The sequence below is a fragment of the Protobothrops mucrosquamatus genome, unplaced genomic scaffold (genome assembly GCF_001527695.2).
Source record: "Protobothrops mucrosquamatus isolate PMUCROS unplaced genomic scaffold, P.Mucros_1.0 scaffold104, whole genome shotgun sequence".
In the NCBI taxonomy this organism is placed as follows: domain Eukaryota; kingdom Metazoa; phylum Chordata; class Lepidosauria; order Squamata; family Viperidae; genus Protobothrops; species Protobothrops mucrosquamatus.
The window spans coordinates 1,063,942-1,076,659 of NW_015386477.1; the positions used below are offsets into that span (position 1 = coordinate 1,063,942).

Sequence of the window (12,718 nt, forward strand, 5' to 3'; positions counted from 1 at the left end):
GAATTGTCCTCTGGTTCCTGCGTTCTGGCGGCCCTGTTGTCGATCCTGTCTGGGGGAAAAGGATCGGGAACCTCTGGATCCATCCCAGGGCTGCCCTGCTCGAAAGGGCTGGCGCCAGTCCCAGGAAGTTCCAGCCCGAAAAGACTGCCTGCGAAACTCCTGTTGAGGTCTCCTGTCCACCTTTTTGGAGGGGTGAGCCAATGTTTTTCTTTTGTCCTTACCTTCCACCAGGTGCGGTTCTAAAACCGCCCCAAATAGCTGACTACCCTTATACGCGTCCGTAGACAGACGCCATTTTGACCTGAGATCTGCCCTCCACTGCTTAAGCCACAAGAGTCTGCGAGACGCTACCGTGGCCGCTATAGACCTTGCAGAGTGCTTGACCGCGTGGAGGGATGCGTCTGCCATATATTCCGCAGCAGCCANCTTTATTTCTAACAGGTGGGAGATGGCCTGTGAGACTAGTCCCGCCCTGTTTGCGTGTTTTAAGGTTGGACACCGGACAAACCTGTCTGGGGGAATGGAGTGGAATTCTAAGGCTAGTCCTAGCCTTATGGTCTCTCGTACCCAAGCATCGTTGGTGGTGGCCTCCCAAACGTCGGTGAACAGAGTCAATCGACCGCCTATGGGAGGAACCACAATGGCGTCACTTGGACCTCCTGAAAGAACGTCCTCCAGTTCCCCGGAATGGGCGCTTATACTGGAATTGTCCTCTGGTTCCTGCGTTCTGGCGGCCCTGTTGTCGATCCTGTCTGGGGGAAAAGAATCGGGAACCTCTGGATCCATCCCAGGGCTGCCCTGCTCGAAAGGGCTGGCGCCAGTCCCAGGAAGTTCCAGCCCGAAAAGACTGCCTGCGAAACTCCTGTTGAGGTCTCCTGTCCACCTTTTTGGAGGGGTGAGCCAATGTTTTTCTTTTGTCCTTACCTTCAACCAGGTGCGGTTCTAAAACCGCCCCAAATAGCTGACTACCCTTATACGCGTCCGTAGACAGATGCCATTTTGACCTGAGATCTGCCCTCCACTGCTTAAGCCACAAGAGTCTGCGAGACGCTACCGTGGCCGCTATAGACCTTGCAGAGTGCTTGACCGCGTGGAGGGATGCGTCTGCCATATATTCTGCAGCAGCCAGCAGCTTTCCCAGGTATTGTTGCGCACGCACCTGATCAGGGGAAAGTAAAGCCTGTAACTCACGGAGCCACATGATGGAGGTCCTCACAAAGAAGGATGAAGAAGTCGCCGCCTTGATGGCCCAGGCAGAGGCCTGATGAGTTCTGCGGAGAGAAAACTCAAACCTTTTGTCCTCCGCTTTGAGGTTCTCTGCCATGTCTCCCGGAACTGTGGACGTGGAGTATAAAGACGTCAACGGGGCGTCTACCTTAGGAACCTCAAGGAGGGAAGAAAATTTAGGGGAAACATTAAAGAGTTTCTTCTCAGTGCTGCTGGGGTGAGTGGAAATGGCCAGTGAAGCCCATTGTTCCGCCACCGTGTCATGGAACACTGCAGGACAAGGAATGTGTTTTTCCTCCGCAACCTTCACCACAAATAAGGGGTTTGACTCCTGCGGAGTCGACGTTGAGGGTTCAGGCTCCTGTTCTGTGACCAAATTGGCCGTAGCACAGGCCTTTAATAAAAGGGACTTAAAGAGAGAAGGACCGAAGAGACCGGCCGATGGAGCCGGATCCGAAGTTCCCTCTTCATCCTCAGACATAGGCAGGTCAGGAGCGTCTAAGTCAACCAACTCTGCCTCCCCAAGGTGAGAGGAGGTCTCCGAAATACCAGAGCCCGTGGACTGTAGACCCTCAGCGCGACCAGCTGGTAAGGTTGGAGGTGAGGCGGATGGGGCCTGGGTAGACCCCTGAGCCATGGAAGATGCTATAAATTGGGTAAAGGCTTGTTGCATAAATGAATTAAATTGTTGAGCCCAGAAGGTTTGCTCTGTGAGGGCAACTCCAGAATTAGAGGCCTCAGTGGGCTGAGGGGTGTTTGAGGTAACTGGTACTGAAAAGCCAGCCGGATGGATCGGTACACCTGGCTGGGGAGAAGGGAGACTGACCTGTTCAGTTCCCCCTTGAGGAGACCAAGCCAAAGGGGCTTGATAGGAAGGTACTGGCGGAATCTCAAATGGCGAATTGCCCAGAGAGGCAGGGGGAACCACGTCAGCCTCACTGGACATGAGCCTTTGTGCTCTGGAGAATTCTTTCTCCAATGCCAGATGTCTCCTCGAGGCCTCTCGCTCAGCAGCCTTGGAGGGTTCTGTAGACAAATGTTTGGTTTTGGCTTTTTTCTTTCCCCCCGCGCCTACATCGGAAGATCTGCGCTTGGATTGTGCGGGGGGGGGCACTCGAACCCTGCAAAGTCTGAGGAGAAACACTATCTGCCATTGTGAGCCGGGCCTTCCAAATAGGAGAAGCCCTGCAGTGGGGGTAAACACGCAGATCAAGTTGTCCGGGAGGGAATCTTTCCCGCGCCCTAAGACAACCACAATGGCAAATAGGCAGACAGTTTAGTAAAACTGCCTGTCCAGGCCCTGCAGGCACAGCGCCGCGGGCTAATGGGAACAGGTGGAATGAAAAACTCCCAATGAAATACCAGGATCAAGACAAGGATCAAGATGTTGTAGAACCCCCCTTGAGAGCCCAACACAGCAGGCTACGAATTGCCTTAATAGGCCCAGCCTCCGCTGGAGTGAAGGCCTCTGCAAAATGGCAACCACACCCAGCACGAAAACAAAATGGCGGCCGCAGGCCTCGTGGCCCTCTCAATGGCGACCGTAAAGGAAGGGGTGGGTGGGTAAGGGCACCTACGGGTCTCTGCCACCCAGTCTTCGCTCCCTTCCAGAATAAGACCACCAACTTGCGTTTAAACGAACGGCAAGGCCCTGTTCTTCTCCGAAGCCTCGTGGCCACGAGGATAGATTCCGTTTCGCCGGCCTTCTACTCGACGAGCGTCTGTTACTCGGGGATTCCCCTCTGCGCGCCAGCAAAAAAGGAACCCCGAGCCGAAGCCGTTGCGAAGCGGCGGGGGAATTCCCAGTGCCGCGGCAAAGCTCCAAGCTGGGAGCAGAGGCCCGTGGCCGATCGGGGGAAGCCGCTCCAGCTACAAACGGCCAATCGAACAAGCTCCCAACGGTCAGGGAAACAATTCCCTCACGGAGCCAACCGTCAATGCGAGGCCAAAAAGAACGGGCTTCCGAGCGCTCAGGGAAAAAAACCCCTCACAGCGCTCAAAGGCGGCTGAAACGGAGGCCAAACGGCGAAGGTGAGGCCCCCCAGGGAGGCTTCCCTGCCATGTATGCCCTGAAGAGCAGAAACCAGCCAAAACCAAAAGGTTTCTGCAGTCTATCTGTTAACAAAATAAAAAATAATAAAGCAATAAATGAAAAATCAAATGAAATATTTTTGAAATGAGAATGCTAACTACTGAATCTAACTAGCCTAATTGAAAAACTATCAGAGGAGCTATCAAGTGTGTCCTTACTGAGCCGAGACTAAGAACAAACTGGGGAAGGACAGCCCAAGGAGGTGTGGCCAAAGTTTGATCTTAGTCTAAACTGAGCAAGGAGGTATTGATAACCCATCGGTGGAGGCTACATCTCACATGCTGTAGAACTAATAGCTACAGTGATAGAAACAGAACTGAAGAAACAACAGGATCAGGCAAGATAATATTCTCAACACGATGCTTCAGTGTTTTTGCTTTGTGTAATATTCACTGAGTGATAATATGAAGCACAAGCAGTCAACAGAAAATAAATGAAAAAAGAAACATAAAATGAAACTTATTTTGATAAAGTGAAAGTTAGAAATTAAAGTATGCTCTTCAATTATTTCAATCTGTATTTAGTGAAAAGTTAAGACAACTTTAGAAATAATATCTCTACACCAACATTACAGACATCTCGTTTGAGGGAGTTGGGGAATGTTCAATCACCCAATCTTCTCCTCCACAGTACCATCAGTCTCTGATCCCATCATTCTCCAGGCAGTTCAATAACCATTTAGATCAATGTTTTTCAACCTTAACCAGATTGCTGTGGAATTCTGGGAGTTGAAGTCCACACATCTTAAAGTTACTGAGGCTCAGGAATGCTGCTTTAGATTGCTAAGTAACTAACCAAACCAACAAACAAAACCTCCTGAAAGCATGGTGATCGCAGTCCAGAAAATGTTGCTAATATGAATTAGCTATAATCTACATGGTAGTCTTTTTGAAACAATAGTTTGGAAGGAGCAATGGGTGGCAGTTTAGTCTATTGTATTGCATTTCCATATCACACCCAAAGGCAATCATAGCCAAGTATTGAGACAGCATAGAAACATCACTTGATGTATCTTTAACTAAAAAGTAAATATACTTCCAGAAGTGCTTTAAACAATGTAAATATTTGTGCTTGCAAAATTCTTGCACAGTGAACAGATTGTTACCATAAGGCTCATTCTTAAAAGCTGCATTTTTTATTTTACTAAATTATCTGTGTTAAAAACAAATCTGTGCCTGGTGTGGAATTTTACTGCATTAAGTGTTACAAGCAGCAGAATGCATGACATGTAAGAACATGTGTTAGACAACATGGAAATAAATTAGCATATAATTTACAAAAGCAAAAACAATTATAACAATGTAACAGTGTACCACATAATACTGAATATAAAATAAGAAGCAAATAATCACAATAAAAGAATTCATTTTCATTCTGAACAGTTAAGGAAAATTTTGTTATCCATAGCATCAATGAACCCTTCTAAAAAAAACCTTGGATGTACACTTTGACTGAACTGTAAGTCTGATAGTTTTAACTGGTGGCACTGCTCAACGGAAAAACCAACAGCACATTGTTTAATATCTGCTCTAGAATTGTTAATCTTCCCATCTTGGTGCAGCCTATACAAACATCATATTGTCATTATTTATGAATATAATACTTGGTCTATTTCATCATAATTACATAAATGGCTATAGAGTAGCAGCTGCAATGTCCTGTGCTGTCAGAACAAATGATTAATTTTTATTCAGAATTTTAATGGGGTGGGGCATTACATATTGGTCCATTCATAATTCAAATACATTCTGTGTTTTTTTTTCCTTTTAGCAATGCAAGTCAACATTGCTCCAAGGAAAGGGTTTCTTAAATTCCAACTCATTGCTCTTTTTATGCTTCAAAGTAAACATTGGATTCCCTGGTCATCTAGCACCAATGAAAGAGCAAAATATGCTTGTGAAAGCAGTCTTTGCAAAGGCAATGTCCTAAATGAGGTAAGAATAAATTCCATCATTTCTTGCTAATTGAAAAGTCACATTAAGTAATAAATATATTGATGTTTCAGAGGAACCAGAGGGTGTTACACTGTGGTATTTTGCCTAGAAAATGTCCTCATGACAGCTATCTCTTCTATTGTACCTTTGCATAATCAAGGCATATTAGCACCAATATATTTTCTTAATGAACAAATGTACAAAGTAATTCACCCACTAATTATGTTGCTCTCTTGCCTACATGTTAAATTCTAAATGTGTGTAGTTTTCCTTCCTCAGCATTCATTCCACTAACAGTTATGTAAATTGCAACTGAGCAGTAAATGGCTCTGGGTAAGGCTAGATACCAAAAAGGAATTCTACTGCTCACATGTATGTGGAGATGACTGTCAAGAGGTAGCATCTGACAGGAGTTTGATGGTTATGGTCTACAGAAAACCCTACAGAAGGATTGTCAAGATTTCTCCATAACACAAGTCTCTCTCTATTTCCTGTTAATTCACATTATTCAACAAATTTGGCTTACTGCAGTTCGTTAAATATATTGACACATTTAGATACCATAACATGTTAAAAAACTTGTCTCATTAGGAATATTATTTTATAAAAGTGCCATTTAACTTCTAGTATTAATACAAGGTGTTGTTGTTGTTCACATCATCATCTCAATTGCACTACAACAAAGGAGGCAAATTGGACACAAAAGCACATTCATCAAGGACCTGCTGCAAACTGCAAGTGTTCAAGTACAATTATAATAATATAAACAAGTACCCACTTTCCTTATCTCTTTGTTGTCTGATTGACAAAGAAGGGACCAGGAGTGGGGGAAGTATGGCCTTCAGGCTTAACTCACAATGGATTTTGGAACTGTTTTATCCAAGGAGCTTGGCTTCACATTTAAGTACATTTCAGAATATTATTAGATTGATATAGTGAATATAAGAGTTATGGTACTTCAACTTGAAATATTTCTTATCAGTTATGTACTTTTTGATTGTTTATTTTGTAACTGTCCAAAAGTGAGAAAACTCATATTTTCTCTTCCTCACATTCTCTCATAAAACATTCTTCTATTGTTTCAGTGAGGAAGGAAATGAACACCCAGAAGAGTTTCAGCATGATTATTAGAAGAGACCATTCTCCACTATACAGCCAGTTCATCATTGATAATTACACAGTAATTAGTTGACACAGAGATGCCTTTCTGTAACTGAAGGGAGAAGTTGTGAATTTGAGAAGATTTGTTTTAAGCAGTCTCTATATAAGTACTGAAATAGTAGTAAATATGTTCTTCACAACTGGAGTATGAATACATTCCCTTTAGTAAAAATCCCAATTTATTTGTAAAATGGTAAGATAGCTATAAACCTGCAGCACATATTTATTGTTTGATGCAATCAGGTAATACCTGATGCATTTTTAATAGCTTTATATATGGCTCACTGCAGTCCTCTGGAAATATGGATTATCCTTTAAAAAATTAGATGAAACAAAGGAAAATACATTTGTTTTACTTTGGATTTATAATTCCTTCTAAAATAATATTCCCAAGCCCACTTCTTTACGATAAGTTGTGGTGCTATATAGTAAGATAAAATAATTATTAATTATAAGCTATGACAGAGTTTTTAAAATTCTTCTTTACTTCTATAGATGACCAAACCATAACAACTACATTTTAACAATATTAAATACAAATGGATTCAGTGTCACTGCTAGGTCCATAATAACAATTATCTTAATGGTCCAAGGAGGTAAACAGGATTTAGTTGAAAGTACACATATGTTCTCTATGTGCTGGGTATAGTTTTCCATTTTGGCATTGCCTCCTTATACTGTGTCCAGCACTTTGGATGAATAAATCCCACTTCACAGAAGTTAAAATAATTTTGTAATTCTGTCAGCTGGAGCTGACCAGTGGTTATATTTTCCACAGGGTGATGAATGTAGACTATCTGACTGGTTGCACGGTGCAGAAATCTTAGATGGACACATTTGCACAATGAAGCAACAAGGCACTTTCGGTTTCTGCGGGTCAATGTCCTTGGCAGGTCTTGCAGCACATCTGTCTGAAGTACGCTCGACTGCAGAATTTGAACTTCAGCACCAGTGGGCAATAAGCCACTTTGTTCACATCTTTGCATTCTATTTGAGGTACACAATGATTATATTGTCACATAAATTTAAAACATGCATAATGAAAAACAAATAGCATTGAATAAAATGCTTCTTAGTCTTATTCTGCTACAGCTTATCATCTACAAAATAATGTTAACATTTAGAAAGGGATGTGATGCCTTACCAAAAACATATTTAAAAATATATCTATTGCTTTTTAGAGAGCTAATCACTTGGGATTACTAAAAAACAAATGACACTGCTTTCATATATAGGTAGTCCTCGACTTACCATTCATTTAGTGACCATTTGAAGTTACAACGGCACTGAAAAAGTGACTTATGACCATTTTTCACACTTACAACTGTTGCAGCATTCTCATTGTCACGTGAGGAAAATCTAGAAGCTTGGCAATTGACACCTATTTATGACAGTTGCAGTGTCCTGGGGTCATGTGATCACCTTTTGCAACCTTCTGACAAGCAAACTCAATGGGGAAGCCAGATTCACTTAACCATGTTACTACCTTAACAACTGCAGTGATTCACTTAAAAACTGTGGCAAACAAGGTCATAAAATGGGGCAAAACTCAATAAATGTTTCATTTAGCAACATACATTTTGGGCTCAATTGTGGTCATAAGTTGAGGACTACCTATATATAATTATAGCTTTTTTTAAAGATTTATCTGGTTTTTCAGATATTTTCCAAACCTAAATGAAATTGTGCTCTTCAGTATCATTGTCGGAAAACCAACAACATATTCAGCGTTTAATGATTCTGAAAAGAATCAGCAGTATTAATCATAATATCACAATGAGTAGATCCCAATCAATTATCTAGTTGCTTGTAGAATGCCTTAAGTCTTTAATGAAAGATTGTGGGTTGTGTGGAAAGAAAAAGTATTTCTGCAACTAGGAAGATCTTCCTACATAGAATAGGAAAATAGAATTATCCTACTACCACTACACATTGCTTCCTCAAAAACTTTGATTGAGAATAATTTTGGTCAAAAGTTTAGTATTTTCTTCAAAATCCATTCCAAAATGAATATTTTCACATGGCTTAAGGTCACAATCTTTGTAACAGACTGAAACAAAGCCTAAATATATATACAACTGCATTTGCCCAAACTCATATTTTGTAAACTGGCTCCATTCAGGCCTTTTTTGTTTTGTTTTGTTCCCCCCCCCTATTGATGACGTTCTTCTGTTTTGTTTCCCCCCCCTATTGATGCAAGTTCTTCTGTGCAAGAACCAGCCTTTACTCTTGTTTATGTTTCTTTATAGCACTTTATACACTCTTATGGTACTAAATAAATAAATCTCTAACTAGATTTAAAGAACAGGTAGTCGTCATTAAAGCAGCTTTGGATTCATGCCACCAGACAAAACCTGTCATTCAAAAGAAGAAAACATCCTATTTTCAACTCGGCACATCAAAACACACCAGAAGTAGCTTGTTGGATCCCAGCCAAAATATATCAAGCCAGTTTCTAGTTCTGTCATAACAAGACATAGAATGTAGGGCAGGTGCGTGAAAATGAATGAGCCAGCATACTGAAAAAGGAACCAATAAGCTAAAGTTAGGATATAGCTAAGGGTGGCTGAATGATTTGGATCTGGTTGTAACTATATTCTTCAGTCTTGGTTTAAACCAATATGGAAAGAAAAAGCTGAGGGAAGACACTGTTCTGGCTAGCAAGTGGACTGAAATGTCTTCTTATATTTAATTATAACCAACAGTCAGTCTGAAGCAGATGGAAGAACATTTATATGAATACATTGTTAGAATGGAAAGAATGTTCCTAACATAGTCCACACATTACCTATTCCTTTTCTGATCAAACTGATCTTCAATTGACTTCTGTGAAATGTTTAAATCTGAAAAACCAATTTTCAGCTACTGAAATATTTTAAAAGACAAAGCAACTACAAAAAAAATCACTCTTATTCAAAAACAGATAAAAGAACAGCAAGGTTATCATTATTTTATGAATGTCTGTATTAGGAATTTATGATATGCTATACCAAATACACTCTGATAATATCTCTTTGAAAAACAAAAGAAATGTTTGTTTAGAGTACTTGTACAGCCACCTATCTCATATGATTCTAGGCAGCTCACAACAAACCATAAAATAACATTAAAAACAAATGCCAGAGCATCTTCACAACACCCATCCTAATCCAATACATGGAGGAACAGCCAGGTCTTCAAAGCCCTTTGGAAGGCTAAAAGGGTTAGGGATCCCAGACCTCAGATTAGCTGCTCCAAAAGCTGGGCAGACACCAAAAGGGCCTGCCTCCAAGGTTTCATCAGATGTTGTTGGTGTCTTTGAGTCAGTAATGACTTATGACAATTGACTGGACTAGTCCCTCTAGTTTTCTTGGCAAGATTTTCAGAAATGGAACCACTGTCTGCTCCCTAGGGCTGATAGTGATTGGTCCAAAGACCAGAACTCACAGTCTTTCGATTTCTAGCCTGGCCCTTAACCACTAATATTAAAATGTTCTAATTTTCCAGTTAAATGTTTAACAAGAGTTACAACGGATGTTAAATGTGATGAATTGTCCTCCTCAGATAGCCAGATCATTTATGAGCCGATGTTGCCGAAGATGAAACTGATACTTTCCTTTGTTTCAAACTACCCTATTGTTTAGACTTAAATTAAAAGAATCTTTAAAAGAAATTAAGTCTACTGGAGCATGGACTCCAATGAGTATCAAAGAAAATTCTTGGCCACCCATGGACACTATGCTAGGTATTCAGGTGCTAAAATCCATCCTGAATATTATGATTTATATTAATATTTTAAAATGCTAACTTTAGTAAAAGCAACTTTACCTTCTGCATTAGAGACAGGGGTACTGTCACATTTGCTCTCACACTGCTGCATTGATGGAGGTCGAAGAGTATCAGGGCAATCACTGGAGGCTTGCCCAGTGTATGAGAGACATTGCACAGTTCTCATCTGTTGTCCAAGACCACATTGTGCAGAACACTATGTCAGAAAAAAATGAAAAGGAGGGAGGGGGAGAACAAATGTCAAAGTCTTAGTAACTAAAAAAAGCAATAAGATCCTGAACTTACTTACAATGCTTGTGGAAACATTATATAGGACAGAGATAGAAAAGTCTGATTAGCACTATATTGTACAATATATATCAGGCAGTATACAGATGGTCCTCATTTAACAAGAGCAATTGGGACTGAAATTTCTGTTGCTAAATGAGGCTGCCATAATGTATAATATTGCATGACTGCGCTGCTTAGCGCCACCACTTCTAACACTTGTGGTTGCCATCAAGAGAATTCCATGCTTTTGTTAAGCAAGGACATCACATAGCTGCCATTGCAACCATCTGCTGGCTTCCCAAGTGATTTGATTTGTAGGAAGCCAACAAAGAAGGTCACACATGGAGACCACATGACCGTTAGACAATGTAACCGTTAGACAATGTAACGTTGTAATCACACCCTGGATGCCCAGATTGCAATCATGGGACTATAGAGATACTGCAATAGCCGGAACTTTGAGGACCAGTCATAAGTACCACTTGGTTACTGAAAAAGTGGTTGTTAAGGGAGGACCATCTGTATTTTGTTTCTATATTAAGCATCTTCTTATTATTCCGTTTCTTCCAGAAGCAGCTTTCAGTTAGCTTTCTTTTTTTAAAATAATGGCTAGTTAGCAGACTCATTAAACCTAGGCTGAAAAGCTTAGCTATGGTAGACAAGCACAACTGTTCTTATAGAAAAGGGTAATCAATGGAAACAATGGAATGGATGTATTACTGGTTGGTAAGGAAAGTATCCATTTAACAGGCAGAGTTGTTTTTTGAAAAAGATATTTTTATTATATACTGGCTAATAGCTGTCACTGAAAGCAGAGTCATGCGTTTTTGCTACTTTATTTTGTTGATATAAGAAAGGCAAATGAGATGAAAAATGTGCTGTTTGTTAGTAGATACATCATGGGCACAGTTTAATGGACATTTACAAAATGTTCTTCCCATTGCAAACAAAAAAGATGTATTGTACTAGGAATTGAAGAAGATGGTGTTTTATAGAAACAAAGTATTAAGACTGAGTAAAGTTATAGTATTATGCAACCATACTTATGATATCAGGTGCAGATATCTGCAAATAACAATTATATACTTATTTCACATGGTGACCATTTGGAAGCCTCAAAGAATATCTTTGATGGGTCTAAAATAGGGCAATGTGAAATAACAGGAGACTTTTCTTCTCAAATCCATTTCTGAGGTCTGTGTAGTCACGCCCAAGTTTTTTTTCAGTAATATATATATTACTGCAAATATATATATTACTGCAAATTTATTCATAAGTGTTGTACGTTAGCTATTGTTGCAGCAGACTCATACATTTAGTCCTTTGAACTTCAGTACCACTTTAGACACTCAAGAAGCTTGCCTATGTTACCTGTCCCCAATCTCCTGTAACCCATCGTGGTGGAGGACACCTGCCCAAGCTGCAGCGCATGCGGACAGGTGGCTTGTTTTCTTCTTGACAATGTGCAACTGGAAATGTTTTTGAAAGATCGCTGCTTTTGCAGAGAACAATACGATGCTTAAAACCAGGTCCACATTTTGGAGTACACTATAAGCCAAACACACACATGGTTTTTAGAATTAAATACTTTAAATTGTGAAAAGCTGAAAACATTAACAACATAGTTCTATTAAAAAGGAAAATATAAGTATATATTCTTAAGACTGCAAACAAAATTGTCATATTAAAAGTATTCATTATCACAAACTTTGGACATTATGTCATAATTGCAGATACATTTACTATAAACTATTGAAAAATATTTTAGAAGTTCTACATCAAATGAAGTGGTTAAATCACTTGTAGGGCACAATAACATATCAGCAACTCTATTCAGCTTTACCTCTACACTGAAGTATGTTATTTAATAGGTAAAATTAAGTCTTTAAATCTAGATTGACGCATACCATTTTCATTTGTTTTTTAGATTTAGATTTTAGATTTTATTAGATTTATACCCCGCCCTTCTCCTGGCGGACCCAGGGCGGCTTACAGCAAGCTAAAAACAAATAAAGACCTTACAAACACCATTTTAAAATACAATTAAAAGAAATATTAATTTTGCCATTTCATTTAAAATTTTGTGAACACCCAATATAAAATCAAATTAAAATCCAATCTAAAATACCCCTCAGGCCAGCCCCGCTAGCTGGAATAGCCATGTCTTGAGGGCGCGGCGGAAGGAGGGGAGATCCGGGATGACCCGGATCTCTGGGGGTAGTTCGTTCCATAGGGAGGGGGCTCCAACAGAGAAGGCCCTCCCCCT

At 40.4% G+C, this 12,718-nt stretch overlaps 1 protein-coding gene across 1 annotated transcript in view; it reads right to left on the reverse strand.

Moving 5' to 3' along the window:
• Positions 1–7,138: 7,138 nt before the first annotated feature.
• ADAMTS6 (ADAM metallopeptidase with thrombospondin type 1 motif 6) overlaps positions 7,139–12,718 on the reverse strand; it is a 94,185-nt gene continuing 88,605 nt past the window's right edge. Inside the window, exons 22-24 of the mRNA XM_015812664.1 lie at positions 11,824–12,000; positions 10,222–10,378; positions 7,139–7,401 (exon numbers count right to left, since the gene is read on the reverse strand). Of these exons, the coding sequence (XP_015668150.1) occupies positions 7,292–7,401; positions 10,222–10,378; positions 11,824–12,000 (444 nt within the window). The 3' untranslated portion in view covers positions 7,139–7,291. The remainder of the gene's footprint in view (positions 7,402–10,221; positions 10,379–11,823; positions 12,001–12,718) is intronic.